Source organism: Ostrinia nubilalis, chromosome 30, assembly GCF_963855985.1.
Source record: "Ostrinia nubilalis chromosome 30, ilOstNubi1.1, whole genome shotgun sequence".
In the NCBI taxonomy this organism is placed as follows: Eukaryota; Metazoa; Arthropoda; class Insecta; order Lepidoptera; family Crambidae; genus Ostrinia; species Ostrinia nubilalis.
Window position 1 is genome coordinate 2,776,184 of NC_087117.1, and position 26,374 is coordinate 2,802,557.

Below are 26,374 nucleotides of genomic sequence, written 5' to 3' on the forward strand. Positions count from 1 at the left end.
AATTACAACCCTAGCAAAGTATCGATAATCGATAAGTTATTACGAACGTCACTAATACTGTCAGAAAATAAGGCATTATGTTGGTAGCTCCGCCTGTAGTTTGTGCGGTTGGTAAAGATTTGCGGGTCGTTCTCTAAAATGCATATGTGTGCGTGAGCTCAAAAAATATCTATGGAGTGCCGTCTCTTACTCTTTTATGCTCTTTGGTAAGAGACGGCACTCCATAGATATTTTTTGAGCTCACGCACACATATGCATTTTAGAGAACGACCCGCAAATCTTTACCAACCGCACAAACTACAGGCGGAGCTACCAACATAATGCCTTATTTTCTGACAGTATTAGTGACGTTCGTAATAACTTATCGATTATCGATACTTTGCTAGGGTTGTAATTGCATATCGATATCTAGTATAGGAACCTTCAATATTTTAATGATTACTATTTTTATTTTATACTATGTGTAAGTAAAACGAAGTTTTGTAACGTAAATTATTTATTTCGAAATAAAATAGGTATATTACAATAAGTATTGAACATGACATAGCAGTTGTAGGCATGAGGAATTATTGAAAATTATAACAAAGTACAGAAATGATAATTTTGTAAACTTTTATTTTCACAACTTTTTCTAAGAAAAAATAGGATTTTTATTTATAAACATCTTTAATTTTCTTATCAGCTGATCGAACCTCAGCCCTAAGATTACTTTTCAATGCTTTGTTGCTGTGCTTTTTTACTTTTGTCAGCAAAATTGTTTTCACTTTTTATGAGGCTGTCATTAATGATTTTACAACTTTTTCTTAGAAAAAGGTAACTTAATATTTTAAACATCTTATCATAAATTTATTTATTATGTTGTTGACATTTAAACCAACTAAAATTACAATTTGTACTCAACATTAAGAAAATGAATTTTCCAACATTTTCCATATATATCTGGTCGGCAATATGGTCATGATAAAATTGTTTAGCTTCATTTACGGTGGTACATAATTGAATTGTTGGATAAACGAGACTTTTTTTATCATGCCACCATTCGCGAAGAGATATATATGCATACAAATCATTGTCAACAGGAGTTTTCACGCTCAAACACTCTTCACAAATTAAACAAGAACTGTTCTGTAATAGTTTGGCAGCTAAATACCCGCTTACATATACTACTGGTTGGTTTTCAAGGCTACACAAATTTTCAATGGGCTGTTCTAAGTTTTCAGGGTCCGGGATAGACAACACAGGATAAAATTCAGTGTCTGTGGAATCTTGAACATTAATTTTTATTTCTGTTGTTTTTAAATTAGTTTTTAAAATGTCTTTATATTCCAGCATATTTTTATTGTTGTCTGCTTCACAATTAGCACTTCTGCTATGAGGCACTTTCAGCCCAGTAACCATGCTTGTTTTAAGCGCTGCAGTAAAGTGCGTGATAGTGGGATTTCTATTGGTTACACTGTGTTGCCTAATGATTCCAAATAAGTTTTCCAGAGAGTCTTGGTTAAACTGTCTAAGGTTCATATATTTAAACCCTTCATTCTTTAACTTTTCCCAAATATCGTTTAAGGATTTGATAGATATTTGATATCCCTTTACGCATTTAACATTTTTTAGTATCGTGTTTTCTGCTGTTATAAATTTTATGGTTTTTAACTTATCAGTATAAAAGGTCCAAGACTCAATGTGATTACTTGATGTGGAAACATTTTCCCGGATCCCTTTCTTTACGTCATTTAAAGATGATGGACCATTTGTACAATCAAATAGTTTATCTAACTGTTCAATCACAAATGCTGTATCATTGCAATCAGAAACTTCTTTCCATGCCATCATTTTTAAAATAGCTGCCACGGTATTACTCAGAGCATGCGCAGCATACTTCACCCTCATCTTAGTTTTGAATGTTGGATTTACAATGGTACTATTCAGTTTTTTAATATTTAAAAAATTTCTGTTGTGTTCTTCTGCAACTACCTTCGCTATATTCCTTATTGTTTTTTTTTGCATTTTGTAACTGTCGCCAAAGCCTCTTCTCTTTAATTGTAAATGTTGATGAAGTGTCTGTAATAAAAACATTTCCATTAGTAAAAAAAAACAACATTAAAGCAAATTGAATTGAATATTGGTTTATTAATCAGCAATTTTACTTAGTTTTTTAAATTAGGTATGTTTTATCTTACCTTTCATTTCAATGTTTTTCTTAGGTCTTTTATAACTGTGGACTAATATTTCTGCCTGTGCATCTTGATGGCAAATGTTTTTATCATCTGAAATATTATAAATATGCAAATTAGTTTAAAATTTATTTTGTTGTTTTATGAAACATATTATTTCCAAATCAATCAATCATTATCAAGTTTTAAAAAAATGCAAAGACAGGATAATGATAGCTCTTCTCATAAAATATGAAGCGTGGGCCCACCTTCAATAACAATGACATAATATTAAATTAAAGGCATTTAGAGGTTTTAATGTTCTGCATTCTGGATGCGGTCTGCGGGTATGTCAAGACAATCTGTAAGTGGTCGTGATAAGGCAATCAGTCACGTGTGCTTTGCGTTCTTTGTTCGTATCCGCACGGTCAAATCGCATTAATATAAAATGTACAGAAACCTAGAATGTTGTAGGTACATATAAGTTCATTTTGACCTGACTGCAGACTGCAGAACGCATCCAGGGTGGCATTCTTTAGTTTGAGGGAAGGCATATTTTAGAAGGTAAATAATTAGTTTGTACACTTACCATGAGTAATGGGTTTATAGGTCATATGTTCTGGTGCATTGGAAGTAGAAGGAAGAGGTTCAAAAGTTGTTTTCGCAGAAATACCAGAATCTGGTATATCCACAGCTCCCAAACATGTTGAATTTAGTTGTTTGGTTGTAGTTGTAAGGGGAACTGAAAGCAGATAATGAAATGTGAATTGGGTAATAAAATGTCATGTTCTTACCCAACTTTAGGGTACAATCAGTCTAGTACATGTCTTGCTCACATTAAAAATTACTAGCTTATAAATATTATTAAACTAGCTGACCTGGCTAATTAATGTAGATTGCCTAAAATTTTTCAAATTGGTCCGGTACTTTTTTTGAAGAATTTGTATTACACAAATTACTAAAGTCCCTCTAACTCAACACACATTCTAAGCTAAATTGTGTTACGAGTGGGTTTACTACAATATTCAAGCTGTGGGGTTCTAACCCGCACTTTAGGCTATCTTGGCTCGAGTTACGGAGCCGATCAAATACAAACAAACAATTAAATATTTCCTTTTTATATTATTAGTATAATTTTAGATAAACATACCTCGTTCAACTGGATTTGACTTCTTTGGAATGCAATATGAATGATCATAAAGAACTGTAACAAAGTATAGATATAATTAATAATTGAAATTATATATTATTTATTGATAAGCATACAACACATGTTTGTGGTTACAAAGAAAGAACCTTGTTAAATTGCATTCGGTTGGTTTGTTTTGGAAACCAAAGAAAATTAATTAAGACATCTAAATAATTCAGAAAAATTGATAGATAGTAAATTAAATTTAAAAAAAAAAATTGAAGTCATCATCATACCTGTCTTGAGGTTTTCTTTATTGGAGTCTTTTACATGAAGAGGAAACTCTGTCAAAACTTCATCTGGCAAGATGGGATTGCTCAATTCCAGTGTTGGAATAGCTGAGTTCTTCAGCCGAGTTCCTTTGGCATTGAAGGATTCAGGAGTGAAGTGCCCACCACAAACAAACTTCAGTTGGTGTAACTTTTCAATAGGTACATATGCTAAGTCTTCTAAGCCAGCATTTTTAACCCACATTCGACAACTGAAATAAGAAATACCTATTAGAAAAGAAAAAGAATAACAAACTGAAATTTATTCATCAACTAATTTCTTTTAGTATTGTTATGCAATTCATTTGCAGAGTACGAAACAAAATACTGAAATTAAAAATTGGTTATGGTTATTTACTGTATGATTAAAAATATTAATCCCAGCCTTTAAGTTTACACAATCAGTAAAATTATCTTGTAATAAATGAGTGTTATTAGAAACTCACCGGTCAGAATCCAGAGGAAACCTACTCAAAAGTAAGGGTGATCCACCACGACTTCGCCTCTTATTACAAATAACGCACTTCTTGTTGTTTCTACTCTCCATTATCAGTAGAAGCCTAAAATGAAATAGGTATTAATTAAACAAAGCCTATAATTTCTCTCCAACCAGTGTCAATGCCCTGGTTCATGCATTTACCAGTTTTGAAAGTACATTTACATTTTCATCACATAGGGTTGTTTTTAATGAAAAATAGATTTGTAATAGATCTAATATTTCAAGTAAGTAGATAACATACCCATTAAACAGAAAAGTAAATAAGAGTTTAAACTTCTGTAGAAGTTGAAACACAGCTTATTTAAAAGAGTCTCTATCTCACAAAAAACATAACACTGAACAGCAAACTTTATCACGCCCGATACGGAGGAACTTAATCAACTCAACGTAAACGACAGAAAAGTTTATTTACAGTAATATTGCACCAAATCTGAGAAAATAACTTCACACGAATCAATTCGCCGGTTAAAAACTCAAACTCAATTGACAGACATTTTTTTTCATTTGTCAAACTAACAATACTACCAACATAAGGACACTAACAATTATTTTTAGTATGGTGGTATTGATCCGCGGGTTCCCCTGCTATAGTAAAATCAATCCAAAATGCACTTTATTGCTTAAGGGATAAGGTTGTATATCAATTGCTACATATAGAGACTAGTTTTTGTATGAGAAGTGTCTACCCACTGGCACCACTCACGTACCACTTGGGCTTGGCTTACTTCAACGCGATTGGTTAAAATAAGTATCGCCATGTTGGCCAGTGGCTAGTGAAGTAACTTAGGCAAAATCATAATCGAAAAAAAAAAAGGAGAAAATATGTCATTTTGACGAGGTGGAAAAACAAAACGCTTTTCGCGGCAGAAAACAAAAATAATTCCTCTATGAAGAGGGGACGAAATATTTTTTATCCGACTTCAAAAAAGGAGGAGGTTCTATATCAAATTATTAGTTACAGTAAAGTTATAACAGTTATCTTGGGTACCTATCTTTGAATTTCAGGCATTGTAGATTGTAGTGCATAAATTTTTTACTGCTGAAAGTTACCCTGATATTCATAATAAAATACCCAAGGTGACTGTAATATTAAGAAATATAAATATACAATGAATATACATACCAAGATTATTTAACAAAATAATTTATTAGGCAACAATTAATGCAGTAATTTAATTTCACGTCAAACCATAATCTTTATGATGACTTCTAATGTGGCTTTTCAAGCTGCAATTTTGTATGAATGCTTGCCCACAGACAGGACACACGTACCTTCTGTCGTTTGTATGGATTCGCATGTGTTCCTTTAACGTTTTCTCTCTAGCATACGATTTTTTGCAAACAGAACATTCATGAATTCTTTTTCCGTTATGTTTTATCATGTGATGCCTTAATTCCACGTTAGTAAAGCATCTATAAGGGCATATTTCGCAGTATATATCCTTTTGCTGTATATGCGTTCGCATATGAATGGATAACGCGTAGGGACGTTCGAATGATTTTTCGCAAATGTTACACTTATATTCTAGAGGAGCTACTCCGTGTACCAGCACCATATGCTTATGTCGCCGGAAGTATTCATTGAATCTCTCAGGGCATCTATTACATTTATATTTCTTCACATTCTCGTGAACCGTTTCAACGTGAATCTTCCTCTTTTGCTGAGAAGGGAACTGCTTTTGGCAAACCTCACACGGGTACTGTTTGGTTCTACGCGAATGCATATGATAGCCGTGTATTCGTAATCTCTGTTTCGACACGAAACCAGAATCGCATTCTTCGCAAACGTAATTTCTGTAGTGAGTGTTCATATGCCGCTCTATCGCTCCAAATGTCTCGTAAAGATTACCGCAAAGTTGACACTGGAAACTGTTCTCTTTGACTTTGAAAGGAATAACTCTGTCCGACAATTCCAAATACATTTTCTTTCCGTGTACTTCTGTTAGATGTTTCTTTAAATCGTTCAGACTTTGTATACTCTTACTACAAATTGTGCATTGTAGGTCGGATATATCAGCATAAACGACTACTCCATCAGGTCTGCCCACTCTGTACTTTTTTAAAACGCTTTGGCTGACATTCTCTTTGGTGTGATCTGATTTCTGATGCTTTTTAAGCTCTTCGAAATCTTCAAATAACTTTTCGCAGTAAAAGCACGGATAAGCTCTTTGGAATTTCGATTTAAAAGCTGTTACATTTGAAAATTCCAGTATTGCAGTTATATTCGTTGCATGAGTTAATCTTTCTATGGTGTATGGGTTTTTAAGTCTATCAATGTCCAGTTTGTCTTTTTCTTTATACTTGGTGGTCTGTATTCGCTTCTTTTTAGTAAAGGGTTCGTTTAGGTCTTCGTTAAGTTGGTCATTAGGTACCGTTTTTAAATTTCCTTTTAGTTTTTCTGTGTCTGTCTGTAGCAGTCGCTCTAAAGACTTTCCTGATATATGTTTACCTAAAACAAAAAGGTATTGAGTAACAATAATATCGCAACGCTAACTGCTTCAGGTTTCGCCGGTAGTAGACGTAGTTAGATATTTCTAGCTATTCGAGTCGTGATCTTATTTTTAACCGACTTCAAAAAAGGAGGAGGTTATTTATGTGACAGGAGGCAAACGAGCAGACGGATCACCTGATGGTAAGTGATTACCGTCGCCCATAGACGCCCGTAGTCCCTGGTTACTTTTATGATTTTAATGATTAATGAATCAATCAATTTAAAACAATCTGCTAGCATTTATGTTACGTTTATAATAGTTTTCTTAGTAGTTTCTTTTGTTAATAAATAAAAATACTGTTTAGCTACATTGTAAGTTTTAAAACTACCCACCTTTTAGAGCTTCTAAGCGTTTAACGAAATTCGGGCAAATCTTCTTGAGGTGCACTCGCTTAAGCAGTGGTTTAAGCGAAGTGAACCTCGCGATAAGTTTTGATTCGCCTTCCACAAGATCATTATTCGGGGGAGGGGTATTGTATATTACTGAAAAGGTAAAAAATACTTTTTTACAAATTATTCTGAATGCAATGTTAATACTCCAATGAGGGTTTTCGCGAATGAAAAATCCGCCAGATGGCAATACGTAGACGCGAGGTCCAAATGCTGCATGATTGGTTATTTTTGACATGACATTGACAGATATGTCAAAATCCACCAATCACGCAGCAGTCACACCCCACATCCACGTCCCGCCATCTAGCGGATCTTTCATTCGCGAAAACCCTCATTGCAATGGCCATTCTTATAGGTGATGGGAAGCACTGTGGAGTAGGCAGGAGGCCTGGCGCAGGTTGTACATTGAAGGTTGCGGAATGAAATAGGTATATTATATTTATTATCAAAAAGTATGAAGCATCTACAACCTGGTCGAGTTAACTGCGCACTTGGCGGCCGTGACGTACATCGACGCTCTGAGGTGGAATTGTGTAAAGCAATCGTAATCATTTGACAGTTCATAACGTACGATAAAGTCAGTTAGACAAAGCGTTTGACAGAATAATCGTACGTTATGAACTGTCAAATGATAACGATTGCTTTACACAATTCCACCTCTGGTTCGGATGGGGTGAACGTAGGGGCGTGTGCGGACAAATGGGGGGGGGGGGGGTCTTAGAATCGCATTTCAGAGAGGTGAAGGTGATGCAGTTAGCTCAATCGGGTTGTAGCTGCAGATAGCGCAGGACCGATCGTTATGGAAAATTCTTAGGGGAGGCCTATGTCCAGCAGTGGTCATCCTTTGTTGAAACGAATTCTTATAATTTCAATAATAATAGCCATAAATCACTAACCTTCACACATATTATATTTGCTGGACTCTTCTTCCGAACATTCCCCGTTGCTCGTTATTTCTTCTTTTACAGATACTGTACTACTGAACTCTTGTTTCACTGTATCTTGATTTAGTATATCACCTGTAAATTTTAAGTCTAATTTAAAAGACCACTTAACGGTTTTCAAGCATCTACAGTTTGGCTAGTTTTTTAGAATAGGTGCAGATTTTATAGCTAGTAAATTATATTTATGTACAGACAGACTACCTATATATTTTTGTTGCAATTTAGCACCTATTTCTAATAGTTAAGATAGCAGTGTTCTTTTTTTTGTTGTCTGATGTTTTTTTAAATTTACATTGAATGGAATCTGAGAGACCAGGCAAGCGTCTAGTAAGTTTTCTTTTAAAAAATCTGTCCATAATCACTTCCTCAAAATGATCTCATCTTCATGAATTGTAATTTCAGTTTAACTCAATCATCTATTTTATGTATGTATTTATTTATTATATATTTTATATATTATTTATGTATGTAGCATATTTGTTTTTGTTTTTCTTTCCTGCACTAGAAGTACCGCCAAACAAATTTCTTTTCTGCTCAACCCAAAGGTAAACTGGTCGAGAATGCTTTAGTGCATTAAGTTCGCCTTATGTTCAAATTTATTTTGGCATAAAAGTTTAAATAAATAAATAAATAAATCTGACACAAAAGTAGGTTAAAAGTTTGAAAATATCGCCAGGGCACAATATTAATATGTATGACAGTGTGACTTAAGTGAGCCATCTAGTTGAGCTATAGCACACACTGGGCGACAGTCGCGGCGACTAGACTCCGCGACTTTTCAATTTCATATTATTCTCGTCACAACAGAGTTGAGTTGTCGCTTTTTCTTCACATCAAATACGTCAAAAATATACAAACTTACTTTGACCAGAATCCAAAGCTTCCAGCAGCTGTCTCTCCGTGTTGAATACCAGGATCCTGAAGCTGCAAGCATCTCTCAAGCGTGTGATGCATTCGTTACATATGAGAGTGGATAACCCGGCCTTTGACAAAAGCTGAAAATAATACAAATATTAAAGTAAACTATTATGACAAACAAGTATAGGAAATTAAAATAACAAAACTATCTAAACTTAAAATTATAAGAGAAAAACCTTATCTTTTTTATCAGAAACACTGTAAATGGTAGGTACACATCACTTAAATATAGGTGATGATCAATATGAACTAAATAAAGAAAAAAAATGTTTAATAAATATGTTTTTATAACTAAATCCTATGACACAGTATAAATGGTGTAATAAAATTAAATAATAATTAGTTATAACGCTGCTAGAGTTTCATTATCATCATTACTTCAGCCACAGGATGCCCACTGATGCTGTGAATAATAAAAAATAAAAAACTAAAATAAAAAACTCAATAAAACTCATTTATTTCTGTAAATAGGCTTAAAAAAAGCACTTTTACACGTCCCAGTATTAACCCTACCACTGCTTCAGGACAATAAATGGGCCAGTGCTGAGAAGAAGCAGCGCAAGAAACTCAGTCACTATTGTCAGCCTCTTTTTCAAAGGTTTACATGCTTTAAAATGTACTAAGTTATAAATATTTATTTATGCGAGCTAGGCAGTAAAGTATCCCAAACATTTTTATCTTTTAAATAATCATCGACTTTATAGTAGCCCTTTTTCATTAAGGTACTTTTAATATGTGCTTTGAATTTATGAATGGGTAGTTCTACAACAGTTTGTGGTAATTTATTAAAGAATTTAATACATTTTCCCATAAATGAATTACCAATCTTATGCAATCTGAAATTTGGAACGGCAAGTTTATTTTTGTTTCTTGTATTAAAGTTATGCAAATCGCTCTTTTTCGTGAATTGCTCTATATTTTTGCGGACATATAAAAGGTTTTCATAAATGAACTGTGAAGCTACTGTCAGTATGTTAATTTCCTTAAAAAAATCTTTCAAGGAAAATCGGGGTCCAAGGTTATAAATGGCCCGCACTGCTCTCTTCTGCAGAACAAACACAGTTTCAATGTCCGCGGCTGAGCCCCACAACAATATGCCGTATGACATTATACTATGAAAATAGCTAAAATATACTAGCCTTGCCGTTTCAATGTCAGTTAATTGCCTTATCTTTCTCACTGCAAAAGCAGCCGAACTGAGCCTTTTTGACAAAGTTTCAATATGAGGACCCCATTGAAGTTTAGCATCTAAAGTGATTCCCAAGAATGTTGTGGAATTTATGCTATTTAATGGTTCATTCTTCACCATTAATTGCGTGGAAACCTGCCTCACATTAGGTAAGGTAAATTTAATGCACTTAGTTTTGTTTGCATTTAACAATAAGTTGTTAACAGTGAACCAATGCAGAACCTGTGAGAGTGTGTTATTAATATCGTCAAAATTTACTTTACCTCTATCAACTTTGAAAATGAGAGATGTGTCATCAGCAAATAACACAATATCACACAGATCTTTTACAAAGTAAGGAAGGTCATTAATATAAATAAGAAATAGCAAAGGTCCTAATATTGATCCCTGCGGCACACCCATAGTAAGAGGTGCTCCAGAAGACTCAGTTCCGTTAATACAAACTTTTTGTTTTCTGCCTGTGAGATACGAGTTCAGCAGATCAAGTGACTTATTCGAAACACCATAATGTCGCAATTTGTTTAGTAAGGTTTGGTGGTCTACACAATCAAACGCTTTTGAAAGATCACAGAAAATACCAACAGCGTCCTTTTTACTCTCCCAAGCATCAAAGACGTGTTTCAATAGTGCTACCCCAGCGTCAGTAGTACTTCTACCTTTCGTAAAACCAAATTGCTTATTGTGTAATAATTTGTTAAAAATGAAGTGAGATAGAAGTTGGTGGAAAATAATTTTCTCAAAAATTTTGCTAAGTACTGGTAGAATAGAAATCGGTCGAAAATTAGAGGGGTCACATTTGTCACCAGCCTTGAACAATGGAATTATTTTACTTAACTTCATTAAGCTAGGAAAGCAACCTTGATCAATACATGTATTAAAAATGAATGCAAGGTGAGGAGCTATGGTGTCAATAATTGTTCCAATTATACTGACTGAGATTCCCCAAAGGTCCTCGGTTTTTTTCATATTTAATTCTCTAAAGGTTTTAATTATTGTATTACAATCTATATGCCTGAACTGGAGCAGACACTGGCACTCGGTGACATTAGATTTTAAAAGAGACTCTGCAAGAACTGGTGATGAATTCAGTTCTTTAGTTGTTTCAGACGCAATATTGGAGAAGAATGTCTCAAATGTGGTTGCAACTTCTGTATCGGAATTTTTAATTTCGTTTCCGATTTTCAGTGAAAAAGTGTTATCCTTCGATTTATTTTTACATGTTTGTTTATTTATTATGTTCCACGTAGCCTTAGCTTTATTATTAGAATTTAAAATCATGTTTCGAAGATGATTTGATTTAGCAGCCAAACAAACCCTTTTAAATATTTTTGAGTAATTTTTAACATATTCTATAACATTCAGATCTTGCGTATCGGCTTTAAGACTATATAATTCATACATTTTATTTCTACTCTTGTGAATGCCGGTTGTAGCCCAGTCGTCAAATTTACATTTAACAGAATTTATTCGGATCTTTTTCTGTGGGAATGTGGTTTTGAATTCCTCACTCACAACACTGAATAGATCCTCATAAATGTGATCAACATTATTGTCATCTAATATAAGTTTATCAATACCATCACAAATATTTTTCTTAAATTTGTCAATTCGGTTAGTTGTTATTGGCCTACAAACAACATCCACTGTACTAGCGACATGATGGTGCTCAAATGTGGCCAATTGTCCACTATGATCTGAACTAAGGCAATTAATTATTGATTTACTTTGAATATTACAGTTACAAAAAATGTTATCTAAGCAAGTAGCTGATGTTGGAGTGATTCTAGTAGGCTCATTGAAAAGATTTGATAAATTAAAAGATTTAAAAAGGTTTAAGAATCTTATTTTATATTGAGTATTATCTAATAAATCTATATTAAAATCTCCACATACAACTACTCTCTTATTTGATTTAAATACCTTTTTCAAGACCTCCTCCATAGTGGATTCGAATAATTGGTAATTTGCAGATGGGGGCTTGTACACGCTTACAATTATATACTGCTCTAGCTCTGCACACGCAAGTTCTATAGTTCGTTCGATTGAGAGTGAAACAATGTCTTTTCTTTCCTTGTATTTAAATTGATTATTTATTATTATGAGTGACCCCCCTCTAATAGCAGACTCCCTGGTGAACGAACTACAAACTTTATAATTACCTACATAAAACATTAATTCATAATTTTTAAGCCAATGTTCTGTTAAGCATAATACATGAACATTGTATTTTTTTAAAAACAATTCTAGTTCTAATTCTTTGCCAGCCAGGCCTTGTAAATTTTGATGAACAATATTAAATCCTTTAATAGACCTGTCTGTTGTCGTCCCTCTCAGTTTAAATCAGAGGTCGTCACAGAAATATTAGTATTTCTACTAATAATATCAAAAGTTGAATTTACTTGTTTTGTGTTAATAACACAGTTAATATTATAAGCTAACAATGTAGCAACTTTTAATTTTATACTTTGAGGCAGGTGTAAAGAGCTGCCTGTCAATAAGAATTTATTATTAATAAATTTATTTGTGTCGAAAAACACAAACTTGTCGCTATGACGAACAGTCAAGTTACATAATAGAGTATTCAGTAAGTGAATACTTTTGTTATTATCTGAGGAGCCATTTTGACAGTATGGCAGGGCACACATAATTATCTTTTCAACATTAAGGCTGGCCAGCATGGAAAAATTATGCAAAATATTTTTCCTACTAATATTCTGACTGTTTCCTAACATTAAAATTAAAATGGATTTGCTGAAATAAGAATAACTTACACAAAAAGAATAACTTACTTTTAAATTGTAGCATTCGAATAATATATCGGAATACACTTCGCGAATCCCATTCCAGCAGTATTCCTTTTTGAGATCCTTGTGGCTGCCCATAGCAGAGCAACAGCGACATTTTCCGTAAACGCTCGCAAATTTTATATCCATTTTAATTTATTGTTGTCGTTTTTGTAACTAATTTAATTAATAAAAATAAAATAAGTATTGCGGATCATTCCGTACCAACACAAAAAAATGGTTAAATTGACAAGTCAGTGATGTGCATTGTGCATCGGCCATGGAACTGTCAAATTATTCGATTATGATTCTGCGTTTCGTTATTGCAAAACCACATGTTTGTAAAATGCAACTAATTGCAAAAAAAAAACTAGAAAATTGCAGGATGTATCCCTAAAATACCCAGCTAAAGATTTTTCTCAACTTTCTCACATTGTTCATTTCAGCCGAATGACGTCCTGCTGGACAAAGGCCTCCCCCAAGGATTTCCACAAAGACCATCCCGGCACCTCCCGCGACCTTCATCAGATTGTTGCTCCACCTAGTGGTGGCCTGCCCACACTACATCTTCCGGCTTTGTGGTCGCCACGAACGACGGTCGAACTTTTCTGCCCAAGCTGCTCTGCGTGCTACGTGCCCCGCCCACATTATTCTCCAATTTCTCACATTGAAATAAATAAAATTAAACTAGAAAAATTACATTAACCTTTATTTACAACATCATTGCAAACCGTACTCATGGTGATGAGTTTTCAAGTGTCCCTTCAAGCTACATTTCTGAACGAACGCCTGTCCGCACACAGCGCACGAGAATCTCCTATCATTGTTATGTATTCTCATATGCTCCTTCAACGTCTTCTTCCTAGCGTAGGACTTTTTGCAAACGGAGCACTCGTATATTCTCTCACCGTTATGTTTTATCATGTGCACTCTCAGTTCATTGTTCGTAAAACATTTATACGAACACAAAGTACACTGGAAGTCTCTCTCTTCCAAATGATCTCTCTTCATGTGTCGAGATAATGTGTATCGTCTATCAAAGCTCTTTTCACACACATTGCATTTATACTGTAACGGCGCAACACCATGTTCTTCTACCATATGCTTCTGCCGTCTAAAGTACTCCGAAAATCGCTCAGGACATTTTGTGCATTTGAACCGTTTGACCATCTTATGCACTGTGTCGACATGGTTCTTTTGTTTCTGCTGTGTTGTGAAAACTTTCTTGCAAATATCGCAGGGAAAGCTGCCTCCCACATGCATGCTTTTCGAGTGAACTTTCAGCCTGTATTTCGTTACGAAGCCCGTCCCACAATCTTTGCACACATAGTTCCTGAAATGGACGTTCATATGTCTCTCTATCGACCCAAAGGTTTCAAAACTAAACCCACACATCTGACACTCGTACACATTATCTGTCGACAGTTTGAACGGTATAACTCTGTCAGTGTATTCGAGGTGCATTTTCTTATTGTGTGTTTTCGTTAGATGAGTTTTCAACTGGCTAAGATTCGTAATGCTGCTATTGCAGATGGTACAGCGCAAATCGGTGATGTCAGCGTACACAACTAAGCATTCAGCCCCGTATGTGCCGAGAACTTTCCTCAATTCACTCTTTTTATGCTCCGATGTGTGCTCTCTGAGTTCGTCAAGGTTCTCGAACAAGTTTCTGCAGTAGAAACATGGGAATCCGCTCCTGCTTCTGCTCTTGAACGGCGTAATATTTGAAAACTCTAATAACGTAGACGCATTGACGATGTGGGCCATTTTTTCAGAGACAAAAGTCTTTTTTGTGTGTACTTTGCTTCTTATGTTATCATTATCTAGTAACTTCACTAGTGAACTGGGCAGCACAATTAAACCTGCAAACAATATACTTTCTTAAAGTTTCAATTAATGTTTTCAGCATCTTTTCGATACAACGATAAGCTAAGGAAATTCAAAGCGATGGCCAACATGAAATGTTGCATATGTCAGTCTGTACCTTTTAATCGTAAGTCTAATGCACCTTTCTAAAGTTTGATGTACCATTCAATAAGTGTAATGTACCTTTCAATAAGTGTAATGTACCTTTCACAAAGTCTAATGTACCTTTCAATAATTCTGTTGTACCTTTGTCCTATGTGTATCTTTCACTAAGTCTAATGAACTTTTCAATAAGTCTGATGTACCTTTAAACAAGTCTATTGTACCTTTGCCTTATGTTTGCCTTTCACGAAGTCTAATGTATCTTTCAATAAGTCTATTGTACCTTTCAATAAGTATAATGTACCTTTAAATAAGTGTTATGTGTACCTTTTAATAAGTCTAATTGTTTCACATACTGCGGACAGGTTTTGGCCAGGGTCTGCCGCGTGGGCAGACACTTGAGCTTTGGGAACCTCGCAAGGAGCTTCGCCTCACCTTCGACCAGGTCGTTGTCGGGCTTCGTTGGTTCAGCCTCATCCGCTGAAAAGTTAAGGAATATTTCTAAGTTATGTATTATTAACATTCTTTCACTAACATAATATTTTTGTGTTGTAAATATTCTTGGGCATAGTGTGGGGGAGGCTTTTGTCCAGCAGTGGACGTCTTTCGAACGAAATATTCTGGCAGTGTGTAAACACTGCGCCATCCAGTCCCAAACTATGCAAAGCTTGTACTATGAGTACCGAGACAATCGATATAATACTTAATACATTATAGCAGATAAATAACTTATAAATCAGTTAGAATCCTCACCTTTTTGCTTTATTTTCGAAATACGCGCCCACACGTTTTTAGTTTACTTAAGATAAATAAAGTACTATTTTTTTTTGTAAAATAAATGATACTAATAAATAAGAAGAAATACGTACAATAATGATCATCTTCAGGCACATAATCTGGGTCTGCATCGGTGTTGTCGGGCTCCACATCGATCAATTCTTCTTTAATTACTTGAACATCAATTTCTTGCTTGACTTCCACATCCTTGAGAGCGTCTATGCTTACTGGCACTGGAAACAAATAGTGAATTAGCTTTAGTGATTAATTTAATAAATCTTTTTTATTCAATGAGGGTTTTCGCGATTGAAAAATCCGCCAGATGGCAATACGTAGACGGGAGGTCCAAATGCTGCATGATTGGTGGATTATGACATATCTGTCAATGTCATGTCAAAATCCACCAATCATGCAGCATTTGGACCTCCCGTCTACGTATTGCCATCTGGCGAATTTTTCAATCGCGAAAACCCTCATTCAGATTCGTTCAACAAGAAGATTGGAGGCCTTGTGGGCTAACTTACAAATAAAACAAATGTAAATCAAATGAAAACAAGTTAGATCTTACAATCGAGGGAGAGGTAAATTTATTATAACAACAACAACAGGAGCAGGAGGTAACAGTATTTGAACGTCAGGATCTTGCCAAAAAGGATGCGGAATACAAACTGGAGTTAGCTTCCTGCTGCTGTCTTTCCTGAATACCATAATCCGGGCCTTTCCAAGACGAGAGTGAATAGGCACTCACAGGCCAGATATGTACCATCCTAGACAGCATCTTACTTAAAACCAGGTGCGATAGCGGTCAAATACCTGCCTTGTCTTGCATAAAAAACAACAAGTGTGTCCACGGAAGGCCAGGACTTTGACATGCCTAGATAGTGAACATATCACCTCTGCATGTGTAAGCTTGTATTGCAGTCGCAAGAAATACAATTACTTAAGACAATATCAGTAAATTCTCTATTTAAATTTTAAAGTTTACCATTCACGAAAGTCATCTGGTTGTCCCCTGGTTCCTTCCGAGCAGCGCTCAGCAGTTGCTGCTCCGTCGCTACCACCATCATGCGGAAACTGATCGCCTCGCGTAGCCGCTGGACGCAGGATGAACATATGAGTGTGCTGATGTTTGCGTCTGTTGAGAGCTGGAAGACAAGAATAAAAAAGGGACGTGTTTAATAAAATATTAAGATCATAAAACTGGGTCTCCAGCGTCGTGTTTTGCCCTAAACAATTAATTAAAAAAATGTCAACATCTAACATTTTTTGTAGTTAATTTTGTTGAAAGTTGACATGTTTTTGGTGATTGTGCTGGAGATCCAACTTAACTAGTTTTTTTTCGAACAACTAGTACATATCGCAAATTATTTCAAATATTCACAAGTGTGGTGTACCTAAACTAAACCCGTAAGTGCTTAAAAGAGTAAAAGGATCTAGCAAATCAGGTACATAACACGTATGCGAATTACGGTTGCTAATAAGTACGCTGCTTAAACCCGAAAATAAATAATTTATAGACTTTTTACTTACGAACAAATTGTAGCATTCCCTAAAAATTTCAAAGTACACTTCGCGTATGCCATTACAAAAGTATTCTTTCATAATATCCCGGTGATATCCTGTGCCTAAGCAACAACGACACTGGCCGTAGTTTGCCAGAGTTTTAGACTCCATGATTCTTTAAATTATACAGCGAAAATAATTAATTTTTCTATCAAAACAACAAATAAGATCAAAAAGAAATCAACAAATTTACGCATTTTGACATTTTTAGTTTTTTAACCAACTAGTGCGTGCCCAACACCATAATCGAATTTCCTTTTTCTGCCTTCGATTAGTGATTTACAATGCAGAAACAAAACGCAGTTGGTTAAAAAAATCTTATAATTCAGTTTCAGGTTTCCAGTTTTCAATGATGTACATGTAATAAATCAAAACATCAATTTTTACAGAACACCTGAAATGCAGTAACTTAAAAGTGCGTGAGGCAGTTAATTCCATTCTTATGTATGTAAAAAATAGAAAAATAAACAAGTTAAAATAACTTTTTTATTCAAAAACCTTATCAAAAACATACAATATCGTAGCAAACATAACAACTGCACAGCCAGAATCTAACAGAATTATCATTTTATTTGACTTTTACATTTTACAACACTGTAACTTCAACCTTTTTTCTCCAACAAGTCTACATAAGCACAGTCAATCAGATCTTCATTTTTAACACCGAGTTTGGTTTGCAAGTCCTTGGCAATAACTTGACCTTCTTCAACAGTCTGTTCTGGCCGCAGCACAACTTCTAACTCCATGAAGTCTCCGAGGTCCTGCACGGAGTCAATGTGGACCCGAGTTTGATCAACCATGTACAGTTTCCTGGAATGTAAAAAAATAATAATAAAAGAATAACAAATTACAATACAACAATGACTTACTTTTGAAGATACCGTTTTGAAGCAACAGTACAGGCAGAAATTTACTTTTCATCATACCCTCAACCAAATGTAATAATAAGAAACTGACCTTTCTTTGATAACACGTCCTCTCGCACCCATACACTGGGTTAGCATCTTATCTAGCAATTTAGCTTTCTCACTGTCCGTCACTGAAAAATGCAGCAAATCATAATCTGCTAGTTTCGGCCCCTCTTGGTCACTACGTTCGTATCTTACTAGAGTGGCTGATTCATCAGCGTAGTATCTCATCTTCAAACGCCCATTATTCACTCGGTAAAAAACATCGTCCTGTTTGATTATTGTCGGAGGACCACCACTGAGTTGCTCGGCTACTTTGCAAATGTTTTCCAGATTTGTTATCTTCGCTTTTATCTCAACGTTACGCATTTTGAATTATTAAACACAAAAACAATGAAGTGGATAGTGAAATTACAGTAATTAACTGTAAAAACCTAAAGAGATAACGCCGGTAAAAAAAGAAGTGAATGTTTTTTTTCCCGCCTTGGCGTGTCAAATGTCAATGTCAAGCTAGAACATTCGTTCAGAAAATGATTTGAATCGACAACACAACTATTTTCATTCGATTGTGTTTAAAAGTACATAAACAATAAAGGTAAGCAGCTTTTCTGAACGAATTTTATGCAGTCATATTTGAAAGGTCAATAATTTTTTAAACTTTTATTCTTTCTCTTTTCCTATTATACTATCTTGTGCATGTGTAAAAGAGATAAGCTGCCTAAAATGTCATCTTTCCAAAACTATTAAATCTGATGGTATTATAATTTGTGCATAAATGTCAAAAAATCATAAAAAAAATTGTATCTTTGCCAATCTTTGCAGCAGTTGTTTTAGTGAAATTTTAACTTAAAATAATGGATTTAGAAAATATAAACAGCTGGGTCTCACAGCCAGATGTATGCAGGTGTTGCCTTTCGGCCAGCGGGACGTGGGATGTCACAGCTTCTTACATATCAGATTCGGGAATCAAGGAAGTGTATTTTGAAATGCTTCGAGATTGTTATGGCATTACTGTGAGTATTCTAGTTTCTAAAAACGTGAGCTTAACATTTTATCTTGCTTGCTAACCGGTAGATTTTGCAGTAATAAATATATTGTGACTAAAAGTTTTTTGTATCCAACTGGATTCTAATTAGAATTGTTATCACCTTAATACAGCCTAGACATGCATTATAGCTGACTAAGTAGCCTTTATAGAACTTAAGGCTTACTATATTTATGTATTCTTTTTATATTGTCCATGTATTAAATCCCTGAAGGTGCTAAATAAATTATTTTTTATTTTTTTCTTTAATTAAACAAGATGTCTGCCTTCATTCCCCAGTTGTCCTATCTCTCGGAGTGGGGCCCGAGCCGGATGGTGTGCAAGCTGTGTGTGGGTCACCTGAGGGAGGCCTGCAGCTTCCGCGACCAGGTCAGGGCTGCGGAGAAACATTTTACGGAATACTGCAGCAGTAGAGGTATGAAATTCTCTTGTATTATAAGATTTTAAATTTTCTTTCTTCTTTCCATTTTAATTCTCTTGTAATCTGTATGTATCTGTATCACCTGTGTCAACCATAATGAATCTACTGTTAATAAACAGACAATCACTCTTCCTTCAATGCACACCCTGCCAATAAGTTTCCAAGTTAGTTTTGTTTATAATTTAATTAATAAACATTTTTCTTTCAAATTTTACTTATTCACATTATTTCATGGTACATTACTTATTTATAATCATCCTAAATTTTTGTTTGTCATAAATAGAACTTGTTTTTGTCTCACATAATGGCATGTCTTTTGGTTGGTTGGTCAACTGTATACAACTCACACAGCAGCAACACAAGTTACCACTGTGTGTTAAGCAGTAGCTGCCATCTTTCCATTCCATCTGCTATAAGCTAGTTAAATACTGCTATGCCCTTATCTAATAAAATTATTTCATTACAGATCATAACACTGGCATGGTGACAGTCAAATTAGAAGAAAATGTCAAAGCTAACAGTCCAGAAGCTGATGGTTTCAGTGATAGGGGAGTCCCATCTGAAGGTAAATATCTTGTTTATTGGTTTTGATTTTGGACATTATTTTATATGAATTAAAGTTTACAATATATCAGCCTCATTAGAAGGGATTTAAAAAGCTTATTTAGAACCTAATGTTCTTGTTTTAAGATCTTAGGATTGCTTTTTGGTGAAATTAAAGTAAAAATAATAATTCAAATCACACTAAGTGGCTGGTAACTGGACTTTATTATTATTTTATTTCATTAGTTATAGGACTCCAATTTTTTTCCTTTCAGACGAAAACAATCGAATATCGCCTCCAGTTGTAAAACCTGAAAAAAGAATACAAAAGAGAAAGAGACAGAAAACAGATAAAGTGAGACAAAAGAAAAAGAAAACTAAAACGGAATACGATTCAGATACGCCTATTGCCAACATGATAGATAAGAATGAACCTTCATGCAATGATAATAAGGCTGTGATTGGAAATGTAAAAGATGAAACTCCCAATGTTGAGAGTAAGTGAGGTATTTTTATTTTTTATTTGAGGTCATTTCTTAACTTATTTTTGATTCAGAGTTGCTCATCTTTATTTTTATAGTTTGGTAGTTTATGTAAACTGTATCTACAATTTTATAAAACATATTGAATGAAATTCTTATACATTTTGCCTTCACATTTGTAATTTTCCATCTCAATAATGTGAAAATCCAAACAACCTGTTAAATCTTTTGAAAAATTTCTAATTTTGTGGCTGCTTGACTGCTGGCGATAATAATAAAATATTTGACTTATGGGTTATGTTGTGAGACGAGAAAAATCCGACTTAAGGTATCAATATTAGTAATTTGACTTTTATAACTAGGCCGCGGTGGTAATCAAACAAATAAATAGCATTTTATTTTTAGGGCCACCGCATACCGGGGCGAACGGTGCCAAGCACTTATCGGACCGGAAACGCGTCATGCTGACGTGTGACGTCGTCCTTAGACACACCACCGCGTGCCCCTTCCGTCACCACAAGAGCTGGTTCCAATGCTTCTTCTGCTCACAAGGATTCATGGAAATGAACCTCCTCAGAAACCACACCCTCCAAGATCACTCAAATGTAGACTCTGAAATAAAAAAAATAAAACGCTACCCGCGCTCCCTCCAAATCGACATTTCGAATTTAGAATGCCGCAACTGTCACTCGCCGATGACAGATGTCAACGAAATGCGCCGCCATCTTAGCGACGCGCACAGTAAAGTCATTTACAACGAGTGCATAGCCGATTATAAGGTTAACGCCAGTCCGTTTACGTGTCATATTTGCAAACAGGAGTTCCACGTGTTCCGAACTCTGACTACCCACATAAACGAGCATTACGCGAACTGTATTTGCGAGGTTTGCGGGAAATCGTTCCTTAATTCTAAGAGGCTTAAGGTTCACAAACGCACTCACGAATCTGGAAACTTCCCTTGTTCCGAATGTGGGAAGGTTTTGAAGACGAAGACTTCCCAAGCTAACCACATGGAGAGTGCTCACTCTAAGCGACAAATGAAGTGCCAGATCTGTTTTAAGCCCATGAAACATTATAATGAGAGGATCAAACACATGTCGGAAGTTCACAACATAACGCATAAGTTCAAATGTCCTATATGCGGTAGGGAGTACAATATAAAACATTATTTGGCGACTCACATACGCCAGACTCACGGGCATAAGAATAAAAAGTGCTCTGAGTGTGGCATGGCCTTTATTACGAATCATGGCTTGAAAAAGCATATGCTTAAACATTCAGGAGTCAAGCCGTTTTCTTGCAATGTCTGTAGTAAATCGTACGCGAGGAGTTATACTTTGAAAGAACACATGCGGGTTCACGATAATGACAGGAGGTTTGGTTGCCCTGAGTAAAACTGAAGGCGCCATCTCTAGAGTTCTAAAGCCCGATCTGTGAGCACGTAGAATTTTGTCCAATGACCCCAAGCTACCCATCCTTATCGCACGCGCGTAATTATATTGCTGTAGCGACTGTGCGACGGGCGCCCTCAGTGAGTGTGCGAGCGGGACAGCAATATTTACGCGCAAACGATAAGGATGGGTAGCTTGGGGTCTTTAGACAAAATTCTACGTACTGGCAGACCAGACTATAGACAGGCAGGATTGATAGTAGGCAGAAACCAAACGGTTCTTACCACTGCTTCGGGACAAATAATGGGTCGCTGTGCTGAGAAGAAGCACCGCAAGGAACTCAGTTACTATTCAGACATTAAGTCCAATGTCATAAGTAAATTCCTGTCCCAATGTCTATAGACTGAAAAAGAGTCACTAAAATAGGCTTAAATTGCTACAACGCTAACAAATATTGTATTTTATTTTCAGCGAATAAATTAGGGCTGGTATCGTTTAAAGTGCAAAGAAAGCAAAAGATACCTTCACAGAGCATCATCGACAACCGCTCACTTCGCTCCAATATAACTTTAGTTCTCAAAAACACCTCTGTAGTTCCTTTCAGGCATATAAACAACAGTAAATTCGCGTGCCTGTATTGTGAAAAGGGGTTTCTATTCTTCAAAGAATTGAAATCCCACATGGATTCCCACAGGAATATAACGGAAGAAGAGATTAACGTGTCTCTAAAAACTCCTAGAGATTTAATAAAGGCTGATCTAAGCGAAATATCCTGTACACTTTGTGGGGAAAACTTCAAAAACATCGACAGTGTTATAGAGCATTTGGTGGAAGTCCACAAAAAGATTTATCATCAGAACTTACGGATGAAACCTCCTCACGGAATTTTGGGTTTCGATCTTAGCTCCGAGCAGTTAAAGTGCAGTGTGTGTCAGAAACAGTTCAGGTTTTTCAAGAACCTATCTGTCCACATGAATGAGCATAGCACATGTTTTATGTGCCACGTGTGCGGCAAAAAATTCATATCGGACCATAGACTGCAGACGCACATAATGATGCACAAACGGACGAATATATTCTGCAAGCATTGCAACAAAGACTTTAAGACTGTGGCAGCAAGGAACTACCATATACGAAAGGAGCATAACGAAGCTCCATACAAATGTCCGGAGTGTTCTGAAAGTTTTACGCAGTACCATCACAGGTTGAAGCATTTGGTTGAGCGGCATAAGGTGAAGAAGCCGGAGTTTAAATGCGATATTTGTGGACGCGAGTTAGCTAGTTCTGGGGGACTTGCAGCCCATAAAAGGTATTCCCACTTGAAGACGGTTCAGTACCCTTGTGAAATATGTGGGAAAGTTTTCGCGTACAAATGGATATGGCAGAGGCATATGGATGTCCACACTGGTGCCAAAAACTTTGAGTGTAAGTTCTGTAATAAGAAATTCGCTAAGTCGTATTCACAGCAAATGCACGAAAGGATTCATATGAACGATAAAAGGTACGTCTGCGGAATATGTAAAGCCGCGTTTATACAGAAGTGCAGTTTGAAGAACCACACTAAAGTCCATCATCCGGAGGCTGATTTGAGCAAATTGTGAATTGGAATATGTATTACTGTGATGTGATTTCTAGTCAAAATTTAAATGAAAAATCAAAACATTGAATTAGAACTAAGGCCCTTGAGATCGTTGGTCCATCAAGGTGCCTTTTCCATTAGCCTAGGTGCAGACCACCGACTTTTAGTTGGCCGATAAGTAGTTAGGCCCGATTCTATTTGTATGAAGAATCGGCCGATACCAAATCGGTGTAATGTGCGCACTTATACATCTCCATAGGTACTAATCAACAGCCCGACCCAACTATCGGCCAACTAAAAATCGGTGGTCGGTGCCTAGAGTTAGAATGAGGGCACCAGTTGGCGCCACTGTGAAGTAACTGTCACTTGGTAGTGGCGAAGACTGGCGCACATTGGTAATCGCTGAAGCGGTAGGAGGACTATCGCATTTGCACGCACCAGGATGGCACCACTGTAATTAAAGAGTAGGATCTTTTCAATCGCCAGTGGTGTCAAAAGTAAACCTTGCTCTACAGTAACTGGTAAGAGAAAAACTGCCACATTAGCTTGCTCACGCTATCGGTTATTTATTGATCTCTTTTATGATTGTACTCTTTCTGCCATAATCACTGCGATATTATGTATTTATTTAATATTTTTGCTAATCAAGTAATATAAATAAATATTAAAATTTTTAATCGTTTTTTATTTATTTAAACAAAATTCACGGAGCGAAGTAGGTAGTACGACAAAGAAAATATGGACAGCAAAAATTTGAGTGAGATCTTAAGAGTAGGCGCACACCGTTGATTTTTAGTTGGCCGATAGTTGTGCCTGATTTTAAATTGTATGAAGAATCAGTCAAATCGTCGGCGTAGTGTGCGCACTCCCATACATGCCCATACTGATCAACTGCCCGACTAAACTATCGGCCGACGAAAAATCAACGGTGTGCGCCTACTCTAAACAGTTGTAATGGAATGTAATGGAAGCTATTTTGTATCAAATGACGTGCTGTCCCTATTTAAAAAATACGTCTTTCTTTACGTGTCGTTACTTTATAGAGGCTGGATCAGACTGAGCATTAGAATTAATTTATGAAAGTACGAGAAAATAACCATACGGTGATTTTCGGTCCACTATCAAGGTCATGGCCAACTCATTCCGATTAAACCATCACGTCTCCTTTGACATCAATCTGAATGTCTAATTTCTCGATTTAGTTTATAGGTGTACCAGAATCTCATGGCAAACAAAAATATTGGAAAAGTGTGTTTTTCATATGGCCATTGTCTATGGCTTTATTGTCACCTGTCAAAGTAAATCAAGAGATCTGTCAGCCGTTGCAGAAATTTTGTAATCTCTTCATGCCTATTTGTTATTTTTGTGAAAAAGACGAAAAAACTCAAGCAAGTCATATTGTTTTCAAAGTGTATTGTAAAATAAGGCATAATTCAAAGTCAATCTTTGATTTTAAAGCGCGTCGTTGAGTTGACAGTAAGTTGGAGTGAAATGTTTTGATACTTATAGCCTGACCAGGAACATAAAAACCCTGGCATAGAGGCGCGTCAATTGCATTTGATAGTGCAACACTGAGTACAGTCGTACCTGTGTTAAATTAATAGGCTAACTTTATGTATCAGGATTCAGGATTACGGGCTAATTTGATATTTTCATAAATTAACGAAAAAATATTATTATAGGTAACCTGATTTAAATAAATTAAATGAAACCATCAATCGAGCTAGTAGAATTTATTTTATTATTCATCAATAATCAAATTCAAAACTTGAATATTCAACTGCAATGTCTGCTCATGAACGCTTCAAACTCGGTACTTCTTTCCCAATCCTATAAAATTCAACACTTAGAAAGTGACAACATTTTTAAAATAGGTAGTTGAAACAAACCACAGCTAATTTTCATAGTGGACTGTACTATACGATAAACATGTCAGTCAATTTGACAACCTTTGTCGGAAACATTATTCAATGAAAATATTGTCCGAACCCTTAGTATTTCTCTTCGACAAATACTTTAACACATTGTGAACCACTTTTCTTTCACGACTATAAAAATATTTTAGCAATTTAATTCATAAAACCAATTGCGCACATTTAAAATAAAGTTTGTTTACACTTTGACAGCAATAGACTGACATGCAAGGTGACATGTCAATGAAGTTTTCAGTTACTGTTGCCATTAAAAGAAATTAGTACCATTAGTTTTCCGCAACATGGCGAGGGTTTTTATGTTCCTGGTCAGGCTATACCTACATTTAGTTTATTACCTAACTGCGTCAGAAGGAGGGTTATGTTTATTTTTATATTATTCTTACCTAATAGCTGCTTTATCGGGGTTTTCAGGTGTATTTCATGCATTGGTGCAAAGGAATGGTGAAAATGTTATGACCATGTAAAGAAAATTGAAAAAGATTTCATCAAGCAAGTTTCAGTAATTGAAATGCTGAAAAAGCGATTTATATTATATTAATACCTCTTCAACTTGATCATCTATTTGAAGAACAAGAAATGCAAGTGGAGTTCTTAGAATCGTTTTCTAGTTCTGAATGAAGTGATAAGTTATAAGTATGATACTTAATAAAATTATTTAGGTACAGTAATATACGGTTTACTTATTTTTCAAGACATGTTCCTATGTTAAAAACCCGATGTATAACAACATTCTTCATACACATACCTAAAATGTATAGGTAGGCATTCGTACTTCATGTTCATTAATATTAGTCATAAATAAAAATTAAACAGTATCAAGATCGTTTAATCCAATTTCCCCAGTATTGCACTCAACAAAGTTTATTTTCCCCATTTGCCATGAGATTCTGGTACACCTATAGTGTCGCCACTTCCCTAGCAAATGACCGATTATGGTG

At 35.5% G+C, this 26,374-nt stretch overlaps 7 protein-coding genes and 1 long non-coding RNA gene across 10 annotated transcripts in view; 3 read left to right on the forward strand and 5 right to left on the reverse strand.

Annotated features, from left to right (window-relative positions):
• Positions 1-248: 248 nt before the first annotated feature.
• Positions 249-4,797, reverse strand: LOC135085852 (THAP domain-containing protein 5-like). The gene is made up of 6 exons (XM_063980636.1): positions 4,055-4,797; positions 3,576-3,820; positions 3,301-3,354; positions 2,740-2,892; positions 2,178-2,264; positions 249-2,058 (listed from the first exon to the last, which is right to left on the reverse strand). The coding sequence occupies exons 1-6, from the start codon at positions 4,153-4,155 to the stop codon at positions 1,931-1,933; spliced, it is 768 nt and encodes a 255-aa protein (XP_063836706.1). The 5' UTR covers positions 4,156-4,797; the 3' UTR covers positions 249-1,930.
• Positions 4,798-5,235: 438 nt separating this feature from the next.
• On the reverse strand, positions 5,236-11,983 carry LOC135085913 (zinc finger protein 555-like). The gene is made up of 5 exons (XM_063980696.1): positions 11,963-11,983; positions 8,798-8,930; positions 7,888-8,010; positions 6,932-7,081; positions 5,236-6,556 (listed from the first exon to the last, which is right to left on the reverse strand). The coding sequence occupies exons 1-5, from the start codon at positions 11,981-11,983 to the stop codon at positions 5,286-5,288; spliced, it is 1,698 nt and encodes a 565-aa protein (XP_063836766.1). The 3' UTR covers positions 5,236-5,285.
• Positions 7,135-26,374, reverse strand: part of LOC135086216 (gastrula zinc finger protein XlCGF26.1-like) — an 80,538-nt gene continuing 61,298 nt past the window's right edge. Inside the window, exon 6 of the transcript XR_010260326.1 lies at positions 7,135-7,321. The gene's annotated coding sequence lies outside the window, so the exon portion shown is untranslated. The remainder of the gene's footprint in view (positions 7,322-26,374) is intronic.
• LOC135086090 (gastrula zinc finger protein XlCGF26.1-like) lies at positions 13,517-17,331 on the reverse strand. Of its 2 annotated transcripts, none has more exons than XM_063980850.1 (5): positions 17,101-17,331; positions 16,556-16,715; positions 15,663-15,803; positions 15,121-15,273; positions 13,517-14,687 (listed from the first exon to the last, which is right to left on the reverse strand). In XM_063980850.1, the coding sequence occupies exons 1-5, from the start codon at positions 17,242-17,244 to the stop codon at positions 13,546-13,548; spliced, it is 1,740 nt and encodes a 579-aa protein (XP_063836920.1). In that variant the 5' UTR covers positions 17,245-17,331; the 3' UTR covers positions 13,517-13,545. The 2 variants fall into 2 exon arrangements, with proteins under 2 accessions (XP_063836920.1, XP_063836921.1); XM_063980851.1 differs by having other exon boundaries at positions 14,550-14,687; positions 15,150-15,273.
• Positions 17,606-18,514, reverse strand: LOC135086211 (uncharacterized). The gene is made up of 2 exons (XM_063981009.1): positions 18,091-18,514; positions 17,606-17,943 (listed from the first exon to the last, which is right to left on the reverse strand). The coding sequence occupies exons 1-2, from the start codon at positions 18,408-18,410 to the stop codon at positions 17,736-17,738; spliced, it is 528 nt and encodes a 175-aa protein (XP_063837079.1). The 5' UTR covers positions 18,411-18,514; the 3' UTR covers positions 17,606-17,735.
• Positions 18,621-21,942, forward strand: LOC135085954 (gastrula zinc finger protein XlCGF48.2-like). 2 transcript variants are annotated; one of them, XM_063980739.1, is made up of 6 exons: positions 18,621-18,636; positions 18,946-19,054; positions 19,366-19,501; positions 19,974-20,072; positions 20,326-20,547; positions 20,938-21,942. In XM_063980739.1, the coding sequence occupies exons 2-6, from the start codon at positions 19,028-19,030 to the stop codon at positions 21,924-21,926; spliced, it is 1,473 nt and encodes a 490-aa protein (XP_063836809.1). In that variant the 5' UTR covers positions 18,621-18,636; positions 18,946-19,027; the 3' UTR covers positions 21,927-21,942. The 2 variants fall into 2 exon arrangements, with proteins under 2 accessions (XP_063836809.1, XP_063836808.1); XM_063980738.1 differs by lacking the exon at positions 18,621-18,636 and having other exon boundaries at positions 18,868-19,054.
• Positions 22,412-23,625, forward strand: LOC135086242 (gastrula zinc finger protein XlCGF8.2DB-like). The gene has a single exon (XM_063981064.1). The coding sequence runs from the start codon at positions 22,604-22,606 to the stop codon at positions 23,522-23,524; it is 921 nt and encodes a 306-aa protein (XP_063837134.1). The 5' UTR covers positions 22,412-22,603; the 3' UTR covers positions 23,525-23,625.
• Positions 24,895-26,251, forward strand: LOC135086240 (uncharacterized). Its single transcript, XR_010260339.1, has 2 exons — positions 24,895-24,978; positions 25,848-26,251. It is a non-coding gene; the product is annotated as an uncharacterized LOC135086240 (long non-coding RNA).